The 23,756-nt window shown below is 41.0% G+C and overlaps 1 protein-coding gene across 2 annotated transcripts; it reads right to left on the bottom strand.

The window, feature by feature from the left end:
- Nucleotides 1-1,486: 1,486 nt before the first annotated feature.
- Nucleotides 1,487-21,964, bottom strand: SARAF (store-operated calcium entry associated regulatory factor). Of its 2 annotated transcripts, none has more exons than XM_004046848.5 (6): nucleotides 21,510-21,964; nucleotides 12,285-12,463; nucleotides 8,040-8,460; nucleotides 5,175-5,316; nucleotides 4,382-4,533; nucleotides 1,487-2,301 (listed from the first exon to the last, which is right to left on the bottom strand). In XM_004046848.5, exons 1-6 carry the CDS (start codon nucleotides 21,610-21,612, stop codon nucleotides 2,276-2,278), a joined length of 1,023 nt encoding a protein of 340 aa, XP_004046896.3. In that variant the 5' UTR covers nucleotides 21,613-21,964; the 3' UTR covers nucleotides 1,487-2,275. The 2 variants fall into 2 exon arrangements, with proteins under 2 accessions (XP_004046896.3, XP_063565247.1); XM_063709177.1 differs by having other exon boundaries at nucleotides 12,285-12,459; nucleotides 21,510-21,782.
- Between the last annotated feature and the right edge of the window lie 1,792 nt (nucleotides 21,965-23,756).

Raw genomic sequence — 23,756 nt, forward strand, 5'->3', positions numbered from 1 at the left:
TTAGCCTCTGGAGTAGCCAGGACTACAGGTGCATACCACCATGCCCAGCTAATTAAAATAATAATCTGTAGAGATGAAATCTTGCTTATGTTGCCCAGGCTGATCTCGAACTCCTGGACTTAAGCAATCCTCCTGCCTTAGACTGTACTATCTTATTATTCTAAGTTTTACATTTGGGGAAGTGATACATGTGAACCTTTTCCATAAACAACAAAGGGCCGGGAGTAGTGGTTCATGCCTGTAATCCCAGCACTTGGGGAGGCCATGGTGGGAGGACTGTTTGAGGCCAGGAGTTCGAAACTAGCCTGAGCAACATAGTGAAACACCATCTCTACCAAAAAAAAAAAAAAAGTTCTTAAATGACAAGGAAGTACAAATACACAACAGATAAGAGGAACACTCAGGTGGGGCTTGAAACCTACACTCTGCCTCTTTTCCTCCCTTCCCTCCAGGGACCCTCTAAAGAACCTCATAAGAACACCACTAGGGCTCCCCAGAGTAGTCTAAAAGCCACCAAGTCAACTCTTCTTTTTTAAAGCTATCGCCTACAGGAAGAACAGTCAACTCTCTTTACATTAAGTCATTATTTTCTTACAATCCCAATGATCTGCAGTACTATGTTCAAAAACAATCTGAGTAAGCCGGGCGTGGTGGCTCACGTGTGTAATCCCAGCACTTTGGGAGGCTGAGGCAGGTGGAACACCTGAGGTCAGGAGTTCGAGACCAGCCTGGCCAACACAGTGAAACCCCATCTCTACTAAAAATACAAAAACTTAGCTGGGCTTGGTGACAGGAGCCTGTAATCCCAACTACTCAGGAGGCTGAGGCAGGAGAATTGCTTGAACCCAGGAGGCGGAGGTTGCAGTGAGCCGAGATCATGCCACTGCACTCCAGCCTGGTGACAGGGTGAGACTCTGTCTCAAAAAAAAAAAAAAGCAACAAACTACATTCTCTTTTACTCCATATCCTTCTACTAAGGAGAAATGGGGTAAGGATTTAGTGGAATATACATAAAATAAAGCTGTGTTTCTTCTATCAGTTAAAATTTCTACTGTTTTACTGATGAAAAGAGGATAGTTCTATTATGCAATAGTCTTAATAAGGGTTTGTTTTAAATTGGTTCCTATTGGTTGGTGAAAAGTAACTGCAGTTTTAAATGGCAAAAATCATTAAACACATAAGATATAAAACTGGGGCTTTGAGGTTATGAAGCTTAACTAAGTGTAACCATGCAATCTCTGATGGGTTGGGAGGCTTGGAGATTTAATTATTTTTTTCAAAAGCTATTTTTTGGCAGAGGCTTCCACACCATTTCTAAATTACTTTTTGAAAACATTTACCAAAAGACTAAGGTATGACTACCACATAAAATTACTGTTAGGGAGACAGAACTTCTGCATGAACTTTCCCCTTTGGGAAAAAGGGTTTAAAAAAACAAAAAGTAACATTTATTTGTGCCTAGGCTAATAGAAAGAATGAGACTAAACCCCTTGTTTGTTTTTATTGATTCTTTTTAAGATTGAAACAGACTATTACAACAATATTTGAGATTTCACAAAGAACTGCATGCTTTTGTTATTAAAAGACTTTTGTTGAAAAATTTGACCTTTACCTCTTATGAACTGAAGAAATATAGAGGTTTCAGGCATTTTTGCCAGCACAGAGTCATTCGCAACTACCTTCTAGATGCTTGTTTTCTACCTTTTCCTACAGAAAGTAATATTCACTTACCAGAAGGCCATCACCACCACTGAATGATTCAAAGCTTCAGAGCTCAAAAGTGATCAGAACTCACAAATTAGCATAATTAGTCCAAAGCTTGATTTAAATGTTTGAAGAACAGCAAACAGCAAATAATATAATACCAAATAGAATATTATAGTCTCTATGAGGTAATAACTCATCAGCTACAACCACCTAAAACTGAAATTTTCTGTACTTAGTTTCTATTAGTACAACACCTTCATTCTTAATGCTTCTTAGGGCATTACAGGTTTTAGAAATTAATGTATTCTTAGCATTCCACAGTAATGATCACTTTCAGAAACTGCAATATACATCTGCATGTTACACTGACATACAACACATAAGTATTTTGTCACACATCAACTTTTAGCCTCAAATAATAGAATACAAAAAGCTACAATGGACATAACACCACAGAACTTTTGAATATCCCCTTTTCCCAATTGTTAACACGTAGTACTTTTTCTAAAGAGAAAGTGATGAAAAATCCAAAATTTCTGCATCCAGTGTTTGACTGCAACTTTCTATTTTATCGTCTCCTGGTACCACCATATCCTAGAATGAGAGGGGTAAAATTTACATTAGTTTTTAAAAATGCATTAGAATTGCTTATAAAATTACAAGTCATACATGTTTATTGTTAGCAAATGAATGAGATAGGAGGAAAGGAAAGAGTGAGCCACTAGGTGGAACTGGGTTAAGCAGGACAGTGCATCACCTCCCACAGCAACCTTCCCAATCATCGAGCCTAGTACACTCACACATGGTTGCTGGGAATGACAGTTAGGACCCCAAAAAAGAGAATGCATTCTATAGTGGGGCCACCATGGTACAGGCAATACTCAAAGTCTAAGCCAAAAAGACAGAGGCCAGTGGCGCATAAGCCATGCCCTGCTACCTCTCACAACTCCAGTGGTAAGAGACGTAATGTGGGGAGGGTTATGGACTTTAGATGCTTAAGCGTTACTTAAGACACTGTGCACACACACACATGCTACAGGATGACAAGTCTTCCTATCTAGAAAGTCTCTCAATTATTTTCAGGTTTACATTATTTGGTTTTTATGATTTTCTTTCATATAATTCCCATACATTTCTAGTTCATAGTTATGATTTTGTGCAAGTCTTCTTTCCACTGAGAATGAATATTTTTCTGTCATGATGTCTTACCTAGCCATATATATATATATATATATATATATATTTTTTTTTTTTTTTTTTTTTTTTTTTTTTGAGACAGAGTTTTGCTCTTGTTGCCCAGGCTGGAGTGCAATGGAGCGATCTTGGCTTACTGCAACCTCTGCCTCCTGGGTTCAAGCGATTCTCCTGCCTCAGCCTCCCAAATAGCTGGGATTACAGGCATGTGCCACTACACCCAGCTAATTTTTGTATTTTTAGCAGAGACGGGGTTTCACCATGTTGGGCAGGCTAGTCTTGAACTCCCGACCTCAGGTGATCCACCCATCTCGGCTTCCCAAAGTGCTGGGATTACAGCTGTGAGCCACTGTGCCTGGCCTTACCTAGTCATATTTTTATATATTCTCCCAACTCCTTTTTTTCCTCCCAGAAGTACCCACTATCTCATACTGTAACACCATAGATTAGTTTTGCCTGTTTTTGCATGTGTATTTTATAAAATGTAACTGCTATCATCATAGTGTATATATTCTTTTGTGTCTGGCTTCTTTATATTTAGTAGATCTATCCATGTTATTGCACACAACTACTTATTCTTAGTTGCACAGTAACCCACTGCAATACAGCAAACATAACTCAATTTATTCATCCATTTTACTGCTGATGGATATGTGGGCTGTTTCCAGTTTTGGGCAATTATGAATAGGGATGCTATGAACAGTCTTGTGCTTATCTGCCAGCACACAAGTGTATGCATTTCTGTGGCGATATATCTGAGAGCAAAACTGCTCTGTCCTAGGTATGCATAGGTTCAATTTTAGGAGGTAGTACCAGTTTTTTTAATTGAATGTATCAATATATATCCACAACAGCATTATGAGAATTCTACTCACATTTTAAAACATATTTAAATATATTTTTCTATCAATTTCAAGAATTAATCATTGTTCTATACTTCCTTCTCCTGAAAGACAAAGCTACTCCAGAGCAATCTCTCATGGCCTCCTTACCCAGCAGCAGCCAATTAGGCTTGATGCTTAATCCAGTTATTCCTTTGTTTTTTTATATCTTTGCTTTTTACAAAATATCCTCTGAGCATTCCAATAAACATTATAATCATATTTTTGAAAATTAAAGTATACCTCAATATCTTTTTTGAATGTTATTGAATTTTAAGTTTAAGCTTCTACTTAGAAAAGTCTAGTTTACAACTTAAAGGATCTCTAGAGATCACAGAATTAAATATATGTGGAAGCTAGCACCCAGTAAGGTTCAAGTTAAAACCTTGGTCTATGGTAGAGCTAAGCCTAAATCAAATCCCTGTTTGATTTTTAAAGAATGTTTAGAAGTGGGATCTCAGTTAACTGTGCTATTAATATTTTTGGTAGGTACACCAAATAAAACCATGGTTGCTAAATAGATAATCATCTTCTAAAGTTCCCAAACTATTTCTGTACTTTACTCCTAGGTAAAAGGAACTTGTATTTTTTGCTCTTACCTGATGCAGTTCTGGTTTTCGTGTCTGAGTTTGAACATACCGAATAGCTGCCCGAGCCTCCACGAAGGGGTGAGTAAGCCCTATTCCACGTGCCAGGGTAGGAGGGAGGATAGGACAGGTAGTACCACGAGTCTGAGAAGGGTGTTGCCGCTCTTTAAAGGGATAAAAGTAGGTTAGGCATTTTTTTCTTGTGGCTATAATTTTTAAATACCTTCCTGTTCCTAAACTGTCAGAAAAAAATATCTTTATCAAGTATTTTTTCCTGAATGTTCTGGTATATCAGAGTTAACATGAAATAAAAACCGTTTCATATTTCTGCCATTATTATGGTCACTGCTATGGGGGAAAAGTGAGGAGTCGTCAATGCTCTCTCTGAATTTGCACTCGAATAAAATCTAAACTTAAACTACCATTAATACTTCATATTCCAAAATCTGGCCCCAAGCTCTTTCCAGCCTTACTTTTATCATTCTCCTACCAAACCAGACTAACTGTTCCCCAAATGCTGTATTCTTTCCTGCCTTCTTATTTTCTCAGATGTCAACTAAGCAGTCTTTTTCTTATCTCATAATATCTATGAGGGTGACACAGGAAGAAACACAGTGAAAGAAAATAACATACACAATACTGATCAAAACACATATAGTGTACCTTCCCCCTTCCCAGAGAATCTTATTTAATAGGCTAACGTCACCACAATTTATTTTCCTTAGCAAAACTAAATGCAGTTAAATTGTAAGCAAAACAAGCCTCTTGAATTAAAGAGCAAGTGAGATCAATGCAAAAAGCTTACCTATTGCTGCCAAACAAATATCCTAGTATTCCACCAGTTCCCAAGCCTGTCCAGAACCCTGGTCCTGAATTTTCATATCCTTGTTGTCCTGTAAAAGCACTGCCAAAACCAGAAGTTGCACCATGGCCAGTATTCTGCGGTCCTTAAAATAAAAATGATTTATTATGTATCCTCACTTAAACATGACAGTCTACAAAAGCAAATATAATATAACATTTCAATTATTTCATCTGTACTGAATTATTAATAATACTCAGGCATCAAGTTATTAACAAGTTGTATTCAAAAAGGTATTTGTAAAATACTGGTTTATAATGAGGGAGAGCATTTCCCATAGATATGGGAGGAGAGGGATAGATTTTGGGACTGGGGAGGGTCTTGCTATAAAATGACATCTGCCCTGCTCAATCAGCTACTAGAAAATCACCCCACTTTTCAGGGTTACTTTCTCTCTGCAGTACAAACTCTAAGTGGAGTCTCTAAGAGCTCCAGATGAGAGCTGTGCCTCAGTCTCTAACCGAGGAATCCAAGGGAAGGCAGCCAGATATTTATTTGTGTCAGTTGGGAAGTCAGATCTCAAAGGGACCTAAAAAGTATCTTCTGCTCAGAGGAAGTTTCAACTGATGTATACATATATATAAGAAAGTGTGCTAATCTTACACGTGTGGCACAACAAATTTGTACATATGTACCTATCCATGTAACCACCTCCCACACCAATAAACCATTTCTGGCACCCCAGAAGGCTCCCTCATGACAACTCCTAATAGATTCCCATCTGTGTCAGAGATCAGCACTACTTTAACTTCTCTTACCATATTTTAATTCTGTCCATTCATGAACTTTTTCTAAACAGGATCACAAAGTATGTATTCTGTGTCCGGCACATCATTATGTCTATGGGAGTCAATCCTACCATTGCATTATCAGTTTTTTTCTTAACTCATGTGTCTTCCACCGTGTGAAAAATTTACACAGTCCCATTCTAATGTTTATGGATATTCCACCTCCATTTTTTGGCAGTTATAAATAAAACTGCTATGAACATTCCTGTGCATCTTTCTTGGTGCACCATGCATTCACTTCTCCCAGGTATTTATGTAGGAATAGAATTGGGTATGCATGTTTGGGTTGTTTTACCATTTTAACTCCTACCGGCAAAGTATGAAAGTTCCAGTCACTCTACATCCTTGCCCATACTTGGTACTCTGTCTTTTTAATGTTAGCCATTATGGTGGTTATCTGGTGGCTAAAAATAATCTCCCTGTGGTTTTCATCTGCACTTCTCGGGAGACTAATGATGCTAAGCACCTTTTCTTATTTCTATTAACCATGTAAATCATGGGTTGGGACCCCAGTACTGGTCCATGGCCTGTTAGGAACTGAGCCACACAGCAGGAGGTGAGCAGCAGGCAAGCGACTGAAGCTTCAACTCTATTTAAAGCCACTCCCCCATCACTTGCATTACTACCTGAGCTCGGCCTCCTGTCAGATCAGCAGCAGCATTAGATTCTCATAGGAGCACAAACCCTACTGTGAACTGCACATGCGAGGGATCTAGGTTGCAAGCTCCTTATGAGAATCTAATGCCTGATGATCTGTCACTGTGTCCCATCACCCCCAGATGGGACCATCCAGTTGCAGGAAAACAAGCTCAGGGCTCCCACTGATTCTACATTACATGAGTTGTTAATTATTTCATTATATATTACAATGTAATAACAACATAAATAAAGTACACAATAAATGTAATATGCTTTAATCATCCCAAAACCTTCTCTCCCCACCCCAGCCCACCCCAACCCCCCTAGTCTGTGGAAAAATTGTCTTCCACAAAGCTGGTCCCTGGTGCCAAAAAGGCTGGGGACTGGTGAAGTAGATGTCTTCTCTTATTATAAAATGGGCATTCAAGTCCTCTTTGGAGGGCTTGTCTGCCTGTTGCTCAGATTTACAGGAGTTCATTTTATGTTCTACCGGAAATACGTTTTTTATATATATATATATATATGCCGGAAATACGTTTCGTAAATTTTTCCCAGTCTGTAGCTTGCCTTTTCACTCTCCTAATAGTGCCTTTTGATGATTAGATGTTCTTAATTTAAATAAAGTCTAATTTACCCATGTTTTCTTTTATGGCTAGTACTTTTTATGTTCTGTTTAAGAAATCTTTCCCTATCCTAAGGTCATAACAAATATTCTCCTATGTTTTATTCTGGAAACTTAATTGTTTTACCTTTTACGTTGAGAGGTATAATACTTAAAGAATTAATTTTTATGTATAGTGTGAGACAGGGGTCAGGGCAAATGATTATTAGCAAAGTTGATCAAGTTTCTCTGATTAAGAGTATTTATAATTTAATCAGGCTTTTTTTTTTTTTTTGGAGACAGGGTCTCACTCTGTCACTCAGGCTGGAGTGCAGTGGCGCAATCTCGGCTCACCGCAACCTCCACCTCCTGGGTTCAAGCGATTCTCATGCCTCAGTCTCCCAAGTAGCTGGAATCACAGGTGCCCGCCACAACACCCGGCTAATTTTTGTATTTTTAGTCAGAACGGCGTTTTACCATCTTGGCCAGGCTGGTCTCAAACTCCCGACCTCAAGTGATCTGCCCACCCCAGCCTCCCAAAGTGCTGGGATTACAGGCGTGAACCACCGCGCCCGGCCAATCAGGCATTAACATAGCAACCACAATATACCTTGGGAGAGAGCCAAACAGAAGAGGTAAAAGAAGTTGAAAGTAAAAAACAAAATGAGAAGACAAACCTCCTTTGGTTTCCCAATGCAACGATTTTCTATTTCAGAACCAAGCACAGGATGTACTAACCTCACACCCGCCCTATTTATGGCCACTGTGAGGGAAACATACCTGTGAACTCAGACTTAAAGCCTGGGGGAGGAGGTCCTGCTGAGTTGGTGAATCTCTGGTAACGGTGGGAAAATGGAGGATACTCAGAGTACGGTGGAGGAGAAGAATACTGCCCGTCACTCAGGAACAGCTTATAGACTACAAAGGCAATCCCAAGGAGTACCACGATGGTAATCAATCCACTCATGTTACAGGAATCCGCAGAGGACCACTTATAATAATAATCAGAGAAAGAGGCAAAGCCGTGCTGCTTTCCAGACTCCTTCAGTTTCTGCAGGCCAAGTTCCGTATAATCTAAATTGTACTCCAAGCCACAAGAACCTCTTAGTACATACTGGTCTTCAGAGGACTCATAGCCTTCACAGCTCACCACAGTTTTTCCAAATTTGTATGCAATATCTAAGTCCGTCTTACATTCCCACTGTGAAGAAAAATAGAAACAGACTATTAGAAACAAACATTTTTTTCATTTAATATATGTTACTTGGGGGCCGGGCACAGTGGCTCACACCTGTAATCTCAGCACTTTGGGAGGCCAAGGCGGGTGGATCACGCGGTCAGGAGTTCGAGACCCACCTGGCCAAGATGGTGAAACCCCATCTTTATTAAAAATACAAAAATTAGCCAGGCGCAGTGGCAGGCGCCTATAATCCCAGCTACTAAGGAGGCTGAGGCAGGAGAATCACTTGAACCTGGGAGGCGGAGGTTGCAGTGAGCTGAGATCGTGATTGCACTCTAGCCTGAGCAACAGAGCAAGACTCTGTCTCAAGAGAAAAAAAAAAAATGTTACTTGGGCTATATATCCATCATAAAATTGCAAAATGAAGCAAGGGAATGATCCGCAAAATTCACAACGGTAAGTATTCATGTCTAAGGGAAGGAAAATGAGGGGCTTCAAAGATAATGGTGGTATCTGTGTTCTACTTCTTATGCTGGATATTGCGTATATGAGTATTCGTTTTATTACTATTCTTTATTCTTTACATATACATGTTATATATCCATCTGAACATATTAAGTATTCTACAATTTATAAAATTTAAGCAAACTGCCAAAATGTCAACTTTTTGCCACTGTTGTTCAAGATGCTTTCTTTAAAAATCCAGATTTCTTAAAAGATGTTAAGGCTCAAAACAGCATCATATATGAATGTCTGGTAGCTACACAAAGCAACAGAGATATTACATAACTTTCAGAGAAAAAAACTTTTCTACACAAATTTTATAAAACCATGGACTAACTTTCCAGGGTCCAATTCTATGTAATTCTCTTGTATTTTTTAAAGATATTTAGAAAAATGCAAAAAGAACCCAGGCTAGCCCCAAAAATGTCCACCTTATAGAAAAATATATGCCCAAGTTTGGTCTACATTCTATATTTTGTGGTGAAAAAGCAATATGCTTCTTTAACTCTTAAGATACAAGCTAAAGGCCAGGCGCGGTGGTTCATGCTTGTAATCCCAGCACTTTGGGAGGCCAAGGTGGGCGGATCACCTGAGGTCAGCAGTTCAAGAACAGCCTAGCCAAAATGGCAAAACCCCATCTCTACCAAAAATACAAAAATGAGGTGGGCATGGTGGCAGGCGCCCGTAATCCCAGCTACTTCAAAAATAGAGGCTGAGGCAGGAGAACGACTTGAACCCAGAGGCAGAGGTTGCAGTGAGCCAAGATCATGTCACTGCACTGTACTCCAGACTGGGCGACAGAGGGAGACTCCGTCTCAAAAAAAATGAAAAAAGATACAAGCTAAAGTAGATTTAATTGGTTCTGTTGCCCTTCTGCAAATTTTTGTACAAATTATTTTCCTCTTTCAAAGTTCACACTATTTTACTTCATTTATAATAGCCTTATTGAAATATAATTCACACATACCATACAATTCACCCATTTCAATGGTTTTAGTATATTCACAGTTGTGCTACTGTCACCACAATCAATTTTAGAATATTTTCGTCACCCCAAAGAAATCTTGTGCCCATTAGCAGTCACTCTCCATTCTCCCCCCGCACACCTCCCAACCAACTTTCTGTCTATATGCATTTCCCTAACTGGACAGTTCACAGGAATGTAATAATACAATATGTGGTCTTTTGTGACTGGCTTCTTTCACTTAGCATAACATTTTCAAGATTCATCCACGTTGTAGCATGTATTACTATTTCACTTTTTTATGGCTAAATATTTCTTTGCATGGATATACCACCTTTTATTTATCGTTCATTAGTAATGGACATTTGAATTGTTTCTACTTTTTGGCTATTATGAATAATGCTGCTATGTATATTTGTATGCAAGTTTTTGTGTGGACATGTGTTTTCAATTCTCTGGGGTGTATATACCTTGGAGTGGAATGACTGAGGCATACATGGTAACTCTACGTTTAAACTTTTGAGGAACTGCCAATTTTCCAAAGCAGCTGGACCATTTCACATTCCCAACAGCAGTGTATGAGGGTTCCAATTTCTCGACATCCTCACCAGCCTTGTTATCTTTTTTATTATAGCCTTCCTACTGAGTGTGAAGTGGTATCTTACTGTGGCTTTGATTTGCATTTCTCTGATGGCTAACAATAAGGAACACTTCTCATGTGCTTATTTGTTACTTATATATCTTCCTTGTAGAAATGTCTATTCAGATGCTCTGCCATTTTTAACTTGGTTGTTTTCTTACTGAGTTGTAAGAGTTATTTTATATTCTAAATACAAGTCCCTCACCAATTATGATTTGCTAAGCTTCCTCCCATTCTGTAGGTTGTCTTTTCACTTTCTTGATGATGTCCTTTGATAGTCAAAAGTTTTTCATTTGGATAAGATGCAGTTTTCCTTTTGTTGCTGTTACTACACTGTTTTTAAAATAATTTCATTTGGAGGAAGATTCATAAGTTTGTTGACTTAGGTAAATAAAACAAGCTAAACTTGTATTGGTATTTCATGTTAACTACCACTTCCTTAATCGTGTGTACTACAAGTAGCTTCTAAGTACTGTATTTAAATTTCAACTCTTGGAATAGAAGGAGTTTCTGTCCTGCTACTAAATGGCCTCTCTCCTGCTACTAAACATAAGCCAATGTATGATATGCTCAACATTCCTTTGCTCATGCTATTCCCTTCTCTAGCCTTTCCTCTCTAAAAATGTTATCATTCCTTCCTAACACAGCACAAATGTCTCATCCTTTAAGTCCCAATGGCTCCAACCAGACGTGACTTTATAATGTTGTGTTGGGACCTACATGTAATCTGAGTGCCTGTCTTACCTCTTCTACTAGTAAGACAGTTTCTTCATTCTACCTTATTCACTTTTGTATATTGCAATTAATACATGTTTAATGAATGACATCACCATTACTGCCTTTTTTTCCCATCAAGACTCTAAAAGTCATAAGTAAAGTGGGAGTGAGACTTCTGCTATAACCCAGAGAATTCTATGATTCAACTTAGCAGTACTGGGGGAAAATATTGTGAAGTAAGTATCACCCAGTACACATCAACTTCCTCTCTGAATTGCAAAGACCACGCATAAAGGTTGTATCAAACAAGAACATCATTCTGAAGGAGAGGGGAAATCATCAACACAAGTTTCTTGCCTTGTGACCAGTCGTCTTAAATCCCTTTTGAAAGCAGTCAGAATACAAAGTAGAAATATGTAACTAGTGATTTAAACTGAATTCATTTAATAAAATCTATCTCTAAAGCATATTCAGTTTTGGAACTTCAAGGAGATGCTCTGCTCGTATACAAAACACCAGCGTCCCAAAGGCAATAAATGAAACCTGCTGAAATGCTTCCATTCAAAAGTAACCACCCTCAGTTCTAAGACAATTTTAAAATCAAGTGCTAGAAGCACAATAGAGATATATGAACCCCTACTATTTACGATCTATAATTCCTAATTATCTTAACTTTGTCTTAAGGGTAGGTTGGTATTCTTTGAGGAACGACAGGAAAATGACAACCATAAGAGATCCCCTATCCCTCACCCTCAAGTATATAAAAAGTTGTGAAAATTTACAAATATCTTAGAAGGAGGTCACGATACAAAAACTAAAATGAGTATTTTCAGGCTTTAAAATTGGTTCATTTCTTTTGGAGGCCATTTCTTCCACAGGAAGAGTGATTGATTTACTTACATATTTTAGGCTGATCTGAGATTTCCGTAGGTGCACCCTCAAAAGACTGAATAATGTCCCAATAAACAATTTACTGAATAAAAACCCCATTTAGACTGCTATCACTGTAGTGGATATTACCTGTACATCATACCCATCCCAGCCTTTGTTCTGACACTGTATGACTTTTGGGGTATAAGAATCACAACCAGCTGTGCCTCCAACACATTTCAACTGTGGGATGGGATCCAGCCTGCGGGAGGTGGTATAGCGGTCATAGTGGAGGGTAAGAGCTTTTACATCCCGCAGCAACATTCTGTCTGAAACAGCAAGAAAACAGAGGAACACAAAGTAAGTATCGTGTCAGAGAAAGAAAGGTTCATCCTAACGAAACTCTCGTCATAGGAAATGCCTTTCTTGCCTTCTGAGGATGGCTAAGAGAGGATGAATCTATTTCTCAAAACTATCCCAACAACATTCAGGCCTTCTGAACAAAATTCAGGTCACACTTTTAAGATCTCCCTGCATTTCAGGCCAGATGCTTCTACAGCACAAGTTGTACATCATTTTTGCTAAATCAAAAGAAGAAAAAGTTAATTAACCTGAAACATTGTACTACTGTGTAATAATAATAGTGGTTAATTAAAATGGCAAAAATATAAGCATGTTCCTGAAGCACATTTAATGCTTCAAATGTCCATCAACAGGTGAAGAGATTAACACATTCTGACCTATTACAGTGGAATATTACATAGCAGTTAAAATGAGTGAACTAGAATTCATGTATCAAACCAGATAGATGGCAAAAACATTTTAAACAAAATACAAGTTGCAGAATGTTTTGTATGATAACTTTACATAAACCTTTAAAAAAGGCAAAACAGTGCTACATACTGTTAATGTCTATATGTATATAATAACAACATGAAAACATGTATGGGAAGGATTTAACACCAAATTCAAATAAGTATCTAGTCTAGGGAGAGAGAAAGAAAAGAGATTTTAGCTCTATTCCTAATGTTTTATTACTGGAAGTGGGGGATTTGTAGCAAATATGGCAAAATATAAAGATTCAATAAAACTGGGTGATGACTACATGTAGGTTCATTGTACACTTCTGTATGTTTAAATACTTTAGGTATTTCATAATTTTTAAAATCAAAACTTTATTTCACAAACTAAAAAATTTAAAACATACTGACAAGAGACTTTGAAAGGAGGAGTCAAAACAATAAAATTATGTCTGGCATTCATGTGCAAAAATGAATTTCTAGGTCGGGTGTGGTGGCTCATACCTGTAATCCCAGCACTTTGGGAGGCCGAGGCAGGTGGATCACCTGAGCTCAGGAGTTCGAGACCAGCCTAGCCAACACGGCGAAACCCCATCTCTACTAAATATACAAAATTAGCCGGGAGTGGTGGCACATGCCTGTAATCCCAGCTACTTGGGAGGGTGAGGCAGGAGAATCGCTTGTACCTGGGAGGAGGAGGTTGCAGTGAGCCAAGATCACACCATTGCACTCCAGCCTAGGCAACAAGAATGAAACTCAATCCCAAAAAAACAAAAAAATGAATTTCTATGCATTATTGGAAAATAAGGACAAAGTCTTCCTATTTATCATGTTGTGGATTATTGATGGAAGATGCTGTGGATTGGCTCAGTCAACATCCACTTCACCCTCAAACAGGTATGCCTTCCTGCAAAGCAAAAGGAATCCCAAAACCTCTTGCAGCTATAGTTGCCAAAAGCAATTTCAGTTCTGCCAACCAGAGGGACTCGAGCAAAATCTGGAAAGCAGACCCTAGACTTATACAGTGCTCTGTCCTTCAGCTAGTAAACACAGGCATGGAGACCATGAGTTTTCAAACTGATAGTATCCTCTAATCAGCTTCCTGGCTGTCATGAAGCTTGACACGAACAATCTATTTTTCAATGTGGCAGATGTAATAGGCATCGCTTTCTACCATTTTGTGAATACCCAATTCCCTATATTCAACCTGTCAGATTAGCAGAATTTGCAGCCTCCCAAAATTCTACTAAAACTATAATAAATACATTGTTTTGATGATGTGAATGACTGTGGTCAGGTAAAACCAAAGAGGAGATGACAGCAGAATTTTGGAAGGAGAAAGCAAATGGACTAGTGGTAGATGACTACACCTAAGTGAAAGACAAATGCCAGAACAGCAAAGGGGGAAACTGAGAATCAACCTGATGTACATAACAGAATCCCTAAAAAAAAAAAAAAAACAAAAAAAAAAACGGGAAATGGCAGCTCTGGAATGGGAGATGCCTGGAATACACACTACAGGGTGAAAGCTACTTGAGAGGAAGCCATATTCCCAGATCCTCTCCCCAACTCCACACTGTTCTAACTCCCTCTTCCCCACTAACGAAACTGTCTGGAGATGTATTCTCTGGAGAGGATAAAACTGAAGGGATTTGCATTGGGGACCATCTGGCATAGTAAAGGGCATGGGTACAAAAACAACCAAACAGGGAACCCAAGTGACTGTGCGCACTCTGACTGCTGAAAGCACAGTTCTCCTTCCCCGCATGGTGCACAAAATGCTAACAGCCATCCCCTTGTCCTCTTGTGGGAGACTGGATGACTATTCCCTTGGTAATCTAACCAAGAAGAAGTACCTAAATACTGACATCAGGAACTTCCTCCAAAAAAGAGCAACCTAGGTCACCCTGTTGTGAAGTTCAAAATCAAAAGTGCAACTGCACACTGATAGCTTCCAATGAGCTTTTTGGTTCTCCAGAGTTAACCATGAGCAGGGAGCCAAGTATTACTAAAAATATGAGGAAAGTCCCTGCTATGGTTTGAATGTGTTCCCCAAAGTTCCACATGTTGGAAACTTAATCCCCAATGCAACAGTGTTGAAAGATGGAATCTTTAAGAGGGCTCTGCCCTCGTGAATAGATTAATGCTGTTCTTGCAGGACTGGGTTAGTTATCGCAGGAGTGGACTCCTGATAAAAGGATGAGTTAGGCCCCTTTCCCCTCTCACTCTCTCCCCTTTCTGCCTTCCACCATGGGATGACGCAGCAAGAAGGCCCTCACCAGATGCCAGCACCTTAATATTGAACTTCTCAGCCTCCAGAACTGTGAGAAATGAATTCAGTTTTTTAATAAATTTCCCAGTCTTTGGTATTGTGTTACAGTAACATTAAACAGACAAAACAGCCCCTAACATGAAATACAGCAACCAGGACAAAACAACAACAAAAGGAAGCAGGAGGAAAAAAGAGATGACGCACAAGAAGAAAACTTTTTTAAAAACACTGTAATCCAGCACTTTGGGAGGCCGAGGTGGGCGGATCACGAGGTCAGGAGATCGAGACCACGGTGAAACCCCATCTCTACTAAAAATACAAAAAATTAGCCGGGCGCAGTGGCGGGCGCCTGTAGTCCCAGCTACTCGGGAGACTGAGGCAGGAGAATGGCGTGAACCCGGGAGGCGGAGCTTGCAGTGAGCCGAGATTGCACCACTGCACTCCAGCCTGGGCGACAGAGCGAGACTCCGTCTCAAAAAAAAAAAAAAAAAACACTGTAATATCCTCAGAGAGATCAGAGAAAAAGACTGCATTAATAAAACAATCATTTTTAAAAGGAATACTCAGAGAAAAAACAAGAGCTTTTGGAAATTAAAAACAGGACAGCCAAGATTAAAAACAACAGAACTGCCAGGTGCAGTGGCTCATGCCTGTAATCCCAGCACTTTGGGAGGCCAAGGCAAGCAGATCACTTGAGCCCAAGAGTTTAAGACCAGCCTAAGCAACACGGCAAAACCCTGTCTCTACAAAAAAAATTATAACATTAGCCAGGTGTGGTGGCACACACCTGCAGTCCCAGCTACTTAGAAGGCTGAGGTGGGAGAATCACCTGAGCCTGGGGAGGTTGAGGCTGCAGTGAGCCATGCACTCCAGCCTGGGTGATAGAGTGAGACCCTGTCACAAAACATAAATAAATAAATACATACATACGACAGAACTGTTAAAAGAAAATCTTCTAGAAAGTAAAGCAAAAAGAGGCCAGGCGTGGTGGCTCATGCCTGTAATCCTAGCACTTTGGGAGGCCGAGGCAGGTGGATCACGAGGTCAAGAGATCAAGACCATCCTGGCAAACATGGTGAAACCCCGGCTCTACTAAAAATACAAAAATTAGCTGGGGATGGTGGCGCGTGCCTATAGTCCCAGCTACTCGGGGGGCTGAGGCAGGAGAATTGCTTAAACCCAGGAGGCAGAGGTTGCAGTGAGCCAAGATTGTGCCACTGCACTCCAGCCTGATAGAGCAAGGCTCCATCTGAAAAAAAAAAGGAAAAGGAAAAAAGAAAGTAGAGCAAAAAGATAGAAAGTAGGAGAGAAAGGCCGGGCACGGTGGCTCACGCGTGTAATCCCAGCACTTTGGGTGGCCGAGGCAGGCGGATCACAAGGTCAGGAGTTCGAGACCAGTCTGGCAAATATGGTGAAACCCCGTCTCTACTAAAAATACAAAAATTAGCCAGGCATGGTGGCGGGCACCTGTAATCCCAGCTACTCAGGAAGCTGAGACAGGAGAATCGCTTGAACCCGGGAAGCAGAGGTTGCAGTGAGCCGAGATGGTGCCACTGCACTCCAGCCTGGGGGACAGAGCTAGACTCCGTCTCAAAAAAAAAAAAAAAAAAAGAAAGAAAGAAAAAAGACAGTAGGGGGAAAAAAAAAAAACAAGAAAATTACCAGTTCAGGACCAGTTCAGAAGTCCAAAAATCCAACAAGGGCTTCTGAAAGAATGAACAAGAGAATCTGATTAGACAAACTCCAGGCTGTAATTCAAGAAAAGTTCCCACACTGAAGGACTTGAGTTGTCATACTGAAAGGGCCCAACAAATACCCAGGCCTGAGAAACAGACCACACAAAGGCACACAAAAAGTAAATTTTAGAACACTGAAGACAAAAAAAGATTCTACAAATTGCCAGAAGAATAGGGAGAAAGCAAGCCATATAGAAAAGATAAGACTTAGAAAAGCTTCAGGTATCTCAACAGGATAGAAAAAGAAAATGGAGAAATATATTCAAAAGCTCTAAAGGAAAAAGTCTGGCTGGGTTTGCCAACCATCGCTTTGCTAATGGTGGAACAAACTGATGTTACAACATCTCCTATGATGCATTTCCCACAAGTATTTAATATGAATCTAATCAATCTAATAAACTTAAGGTCAATACCCTATCTATATAAAAAATATATATATATATAAAGAGACCTAAATATACTTCCAACCAGGAACCCAATAGGGTTTTTTGGGGAAAGAAATTATGTTAAATGTCCTGTGGACAATTTTTTTTTGAAAAAGAACACATAGGTTACCAGATAGTAAAGGTTACTATAAAATTATTATCATCAGCCAGGCACAGTGGCTCACGCCTGTAACCCCAGCACTTTGGGAGGCCAAGGACGGCAGATCACCTAAGGTCAGGAGTTCGAGATCAGCCTGGACAACATGGTGAAACCCCATCTCTACTAATAATACAAAAATTAGCTGGACGTGGTGGCATACGCCCATAGTCCCAGCTACTTGGGAGGCTGAGGCAGGAGAATCACTTGAATCCAGGAGATGGAGGTTGCAGTGAGCTGATACTGCTGTCACTGCACTCCAGCCTGGGCGACAAGAGTGAAACTCCATCTCAAAAAAAAAAAAAAAAAAGATTATAATCAAAATAGTAGGGAATTGGAACAGAGACAAGGAAATTGTGAAACAAAAGAAAGATCAGAAATAAATCAAGATACATTTGGGAATTCAGTAACATAAAGTGGTCTTTTTAATTTAATGGATAAAAGATGTCTTCTTTAATAAATAGCACTGGCATAATTGACTATGCAGCCACAAGAAAATCCACCTAAAGCTATATAAAAATTTAATTCCACATGGGCTACAGATCTAAAATTTCCAAGAACTATATTCAAATAAACTATGCTACATTAAACACAAACTACCTCCTCATACATAAAAAATAAGACAATGAAAATGTTCAATGGTTTAGAAAAATCAGACTGTATTAATCAACTAAATAACAGAAATAATAAATTGAATTTATTGTAACAGAGTTGCAATAATGCAAAGAACACTGAACTAAGTTGGTGTCACTAACTGGCTGTGACTTTGGCCAAGGCATTTATAATTTACCTGTGTAGAAGTTTCCTCACCTACAAAATTAAAATATTATCAACCTTGAAATTTGTTGTGAAGCTTAGATATAATTTATTACCTGGCAGAGTACTTGAAGCATGACAGGTGATCAGGTATGATAAATATTACTGAAAGTTTTAAGATGGAATAGCATTACCATAATCCTATAGCATCTTTCTTCCCTAGAGATTCTTAAGGTCCAAGAACAAAATTCTAATACCCACGCCCCACTAGTTAGATCAGTCAAGGGACACAGGAGCTCCCTGAACTCGACTCATAAATCAAAATCCACGGCAGGTCTCAAACAAGATAAACAAAACCAAACTCCCCTAAACCTGATCATCCCACATTCTTCCACATCTCAGGAAATGGTTAACTCCATGCTTCTAGTTGCTCAAGCCAAAAACCTTGGATTTCTCATCTTCTCTCCTCTCACTCCTACATCTAATCCTTCAGAAGATCATGTTAGCTCCACCTTCCAAACAGGTGACAAGAGAATCCAGCTACTCTAACCAGCTCTCCACTGCTCCTGCCCTGGGCCAAGCGGTCACCACTCTAACTTACCGTACAATATTAAAATAGACAGCAATATATATTAATTCACTGGTTTCCCTGCTTCCCTCCTACCCTCTTCGGTCTGTTTTCCACAGAGCAGCCCAAATGAGCCTTTAAAGATATAAGTAATTTCAGGTCATTTACTCCTCCTCCCAACTTCAGGTTTCCAGTCAAATGTCACCCTAACAGTGACTTCCCTGACCAATGTACGTTTTTTAAGTCTCCACTTCTGCCCGCACACCATGTCCTCCTTACCCTGTTTATCATACACGGTGCATACCAATTTTCACAATATAGCATGCTATTTACATGTTTATCTGTTTATTGTCTATTTCTCCCCAATAGAGGTAAAGTCCTTGGAGGCAAGACACTGTTTTGTTCACTGCTATATTCCCAACACCCGGAAGAGTAACTTAATATAAGATTACATTCAATAAGGAATTTTGAAAATTCATTGGTAATCTCTTTAGAATGGTGCTAATTTTTTTTCCAGACAAATTACTGCTCAATGTGAGCTAAAGTAATGGCATCCAAGTCAAACAAAAGATAAATTAGGGAGCTGATTAATGCTTTAGTAAAGGACTTAATAAAGAGTATGTCAATAAAGTATCTTCATTAAAAAAGTTCCTCAAAGTGCCGGGCGCGGTGGCTCACGCCTGTAATCCCAGCACTTTGGGAGGCCAAGGCGGGCGGATCACCTGAGGTTGGGAGTTCAAGACCAGCCTGACCAACACGGAGAAACCCTGTCTCTACTAAAAATACAAAATTTGCCAGGCATGGTGGTGCATGCCTGTAATCCCAGCTACTCGGGAGGCTGAGGCAGGAAAATCGCTTGAACCCATGAGGCAGAGGTTGCGGTGAGCCGAGATCGCGCCACTGCACTCTAGCCTGGGCGACAAGAGCGAAACTGTCTCAAAAAAACAAAACAAAACAAAAAAGTTCCTCAAAGTAAACTTTGAAGTAGAATTTACATAAAACAATTGAGTTTACTCTGCAAAATATTGTGGTGCTTTGTGTTCCAGAACAATAGTTTTACAGCGTAGACAAACCAGGAAGTGGTTCATCTTTAATTTAAATTTGGTTCTTCTTTTATAGTTTTTATAGTTCTTCTGACTCTTCAACTGCAAACTTCCTTTATTAAATTTATTTACGAACTGATTCAAAGTTCAACAAATTAAAGTTTCATTCTAGGTTTTTTCACTTGTAATTCTGATCAAGTCTCCCACTCATACACAGCTTTCTAGAAATACAAAAGAAAAACGTACAGACATTTAAACACAACTTGGCTTTTTATTTTTTGGTAATAAAACGTCCACATCAAATGACTACTCAACGTGATGTGCTTGCAAATAGCACCTTCTCTCTCATTTCAGCATGTAAGAATAGGCTATTACAGAAATAAACCTGTTGCTTAAATTCGACAATGCAGGCATTTCCAATCACCAAATCACAAAGGCAATATGCTTTCCATGCCATCTTTACTTCGCAAACCAAAAGTGATGTCGTTTTATTTATTTTTCTTTTTTTTTACAGAATTCCAATGTAACAGCATGCGTCATTTATTACATGGAAAAAGTCAAAATCTGTATCTAAGTATATAGACATATACGTATTAATTGCACGGAATATTACTGATCCCATGAAAATTCCTTAGACAATTTTAATACTGTACTGACATAAAAGAACCTCTTTCCTAAAACCCACTTATCATGTACCATCACCAAAAAAAAAAAAAAAAAAAACGAGAAAATTATTTTTTAAATTCTTCTCTACGGTGAAAGCCAATGGGAAGAGCTGATGCCGCGCGATGTACATCACTGCAATCGTCAGATAAGAGGCAGCGGTTCTCATAAAAACGCGGTGGCTCACGCCTGTAATCCCAGCACTTTGGGAGGATAAGGCGGGTGGATCACGAGGTCAGGAGGTCGAGACCAGCCTGGCCAACATAGTAAAACCCCGTCTCTACTAAAAATACAAAAAATTAGCCAGGCATGGTGGTGGGCACCCGTAATCCCAGCTACCGGTGAGGCCGAGGCAGGAGAATCTCTTGAACCCAGGAGGCGGAGGTTGCAGTGAGCCGAGATCACGTCACTGCAGTGCAGCCGGGGCGACAGTGTGAGACTCCGACTCAAAAACAAAAAAGAGTGCAATCTGCGATTCTGCTAACAGACCTGCGAGGTCTGCAGCCCTGTCCGCTAAGGGTGACTCAGAGGCTGCCAGTGGCAGGCAACGGCCGGCGATAGCAACAGGCAGCCATGACAACAGCAGGCCACGATGACATCACACAGCCATAACAACAAAGCAGATGCGCAGGTGAGTGTCCAGCTCTCCAGTTATACTGAGAGATGAGAAAGACGACAATGGGCAAATTCCGGGAGTCCGGGGCAGGGAGAAAGGGGACCTTAAGGATCCCCAGCCGTCCCGCCCCGCCCACTCGAGCCGTTCCTACCCGCCTCCCAAGACGCCTGGGAAGAGCAGTGGAACCAGGGAGAGCACGAACAGCAAAGAGGCCAGACATGAGGAATCCGGGCACCCAGGCTCCGGGGAGACGGCGCACGGAAACGCAGGGGAGCCTGCACCGGCTGACGGCGGCGGAAAAGGGCGAACGAAGCGCCTGAGGGCCCTGGCAGCACTCACCAGGGTCGTTCCAGCCCAGGGCAGGGTCCGCGGTCAGCAGAAACAAATGCAAGCCGAGGAGCAAGCAGTACCCGGCCGCTCCCGGCCCGCAGGCTGCGGCCATGGCGCTCGATGAAGATGGCGCTGGGCTGCCAGACGCCTGCGGGCCGAACCTGGGTGCGGTAGCGCGCGCGACGCTGCGCAGCTACACCGCCACCCCCGGCGGCGGCGAAGGAACGGCCCGACTGCAGAGCTGCAGCCGCAACGGATCCGTGCGCCAACCCTACGTCACTGCCGCTGCGGCCCGTGGGGCTCAGTGAGTGGCCGCCGTGGGCCCCCGCCCCTGGAGCACAGCGCGGCTTGGGGCGGGGCGAGGCGGTGTGGGCGGGGCCAAGGGCCAGGGGAGGCAAGGCTGGAGGCGGGTTGGAGGTGTGGCGCCGCGGTGTGGGCGGGGCCGAGGGCCTGTCACCGCCGCGCCCGCGGGCGGGGCGAGGGCGGCGCGCAGCTTTGTTGTGTCTCGTCTGAGATTCGGGAAGCTTCTGTGCGTAGGCGATGCAGTTTGAGAGGCTGAAAACGTCACGACGCGAAATCTAAGAAATGTAGTCAAATTATGTATTATTAAAACCTCAATAACTGTACCAAGGGTAGTTCTGTGCTTTATTCAGCTCTATGTGTTCAGCACTTAGCATAGCGCTTGGTACATGGTCAGTGTTCTATGACTGGTTGCTAAATACAGAGAAGATTCAAGCGAAAGGTAACAGGGAAATATATTGTCTGGTTTCAAGGCTCAGAACCTTTACATGGTTCCTTGCGCATGGAGGCCGGAAGACTATAAAATGTCAGGAGGAGAAAATATCGTCTGAATGAAGAACCAGCCAGAGAAAACAGTTCTCTGAACTTTTGAGGTCTGGCAGGCTTGGGTTTCTTTCATTCATTCATTCATTCATTCAGTCAATGAATATATGTTGAATACCTAATACGCACCAGGCACTGTTTTAGGCATGGAGGGTACAGACGAGATCCCTGTACTCATTGAAATAGAATAGGACAAACGACATACCAATTAAACAACAAAAATAATAGGTAATGATAGGTAATAACATTGATAAAAAAACAGGGTGATATAATGGAGCCTGGGGACACAACTTCAGGGAGGGCCTTGCTGAGGAAGTGGTTTTTGAAGCTTGGGACCTGAATGATGAGAAAGAACTAGCCGTACAAAGATCAGGGGACTCATCTTCCCATCCGGGGAACAGTGGATGCAAAAGCCCTAACTTTGTGTTTCGAGGAAGAGTCATTTGGTCAGATCCTATAAAGAGTTCAGTCCCACAAGATGGCCCCAACTTCAGACATCAATCACAAGTCTCAGGTTGTGACCTATGCTTCTGACCAACCAGCTATAAATTAGGGTTTCCAGGCCGGGCGTGATGGCTTATGCCTGTAATCCCAGCATTTTGGAAGGCCAAGGCAGGTGAATCGCCTGAGGTCAGGACTTCAAGACCAGCCTGGCCAGCATGGCAAAACCCCAACTCTACTAAAAATAGGAAAAATAGCTGGGCGTAGTGGTGCACACCTGTAATCCCAGCTATTTGGGAGGCTGAGGCAAGAGAATCGCTTGAACCTGGGAGGCGGAAGCTGCAGTGAGTCAAGACTGCCCCACTGCACCTGGACCATGGAGAGAGACTCCCTCTCAACAGATAAATTGGGGTTTTCATAACCTCCCATCTTGAGTTCCATAATTTGCTAGAATGGCTCACAGAACTCAAAAAAACACTTTATGTTTACCAGATTATTATATTGAGCACCTATTAGTACCTAACAGTACCTGCCAGGCACTGTTATCAGTATTGGGGATACAGCAGTGAATAAAACAAAATTTGAGGGACAAGAGGCAAACAAGGCCATAACTGAAGCAAAGTAAGTTAGGGGAAGAGTGGAATAAGAGATGGCAGAGCAGTGGGGCCTCGGCATGGAACCAACCAATGGTGAGACGAAGGACTGAAATAGAGATAATAGAGAATCTATTCTCAACATGTTAAGTTTATGGTGACTATTAGGCATCCAGGTAGACGTGTCAAATAAATAGATAAACTGTAAAAGTCTGAAGTTCAAAACTAAGGTAAATTTGGTAGTTATGTTGTAAATATAAAGATAGCATTTAATGTCATGATGCTATTGTTTGAATGTGTCCCCCAAAGCTCATGTGTTGGAAACTTAATCCCCAATGCAATAGTGTTGAGAGGGGGGACTCTTAAGGGGTGATTAGGT

Source organism: Gorilla gorilla, chromosome 7 (assembly GCF_029281585.2).
Source record: "Gorilla gorilla gorilla isolate KB3781 chromosome 7, NHGRI_mGorGor1-v2.1_pri, whole genome shotgun sequence".
Taxonomy (NCBI): domain Eukaryota; kingdom Metazoa; phylum Chordata; class Mammalia; order Primates; family Hominidae; genus Gorilla; species Gorilla gorilla.

Bases quoted from the DNA above. Each gene is read 5' to 3' on its own strand.
- SARAF (XM_004046848.5), bottom strand. From the start codon at position 21,612: ATGGCCGCAGCCTGCGGGCCGGGAGCGGCCGGGTACTGCTTGCTCCTC. The intron at 8,461-12,284 runs GTAATATCCACT...TTTTCTTCACAG, and splicing joins GGGATGGGTATGATGTACAG to TGGGAATGTAAGACGGACTT. The intron at 4,534-5,174 runs GTAAGCTTTTTG...ATCCCTTTAAAG, and splicing joins TATTTGTTTGGCAGCAATAG to AGCGGCAACACCCTTCTCAG.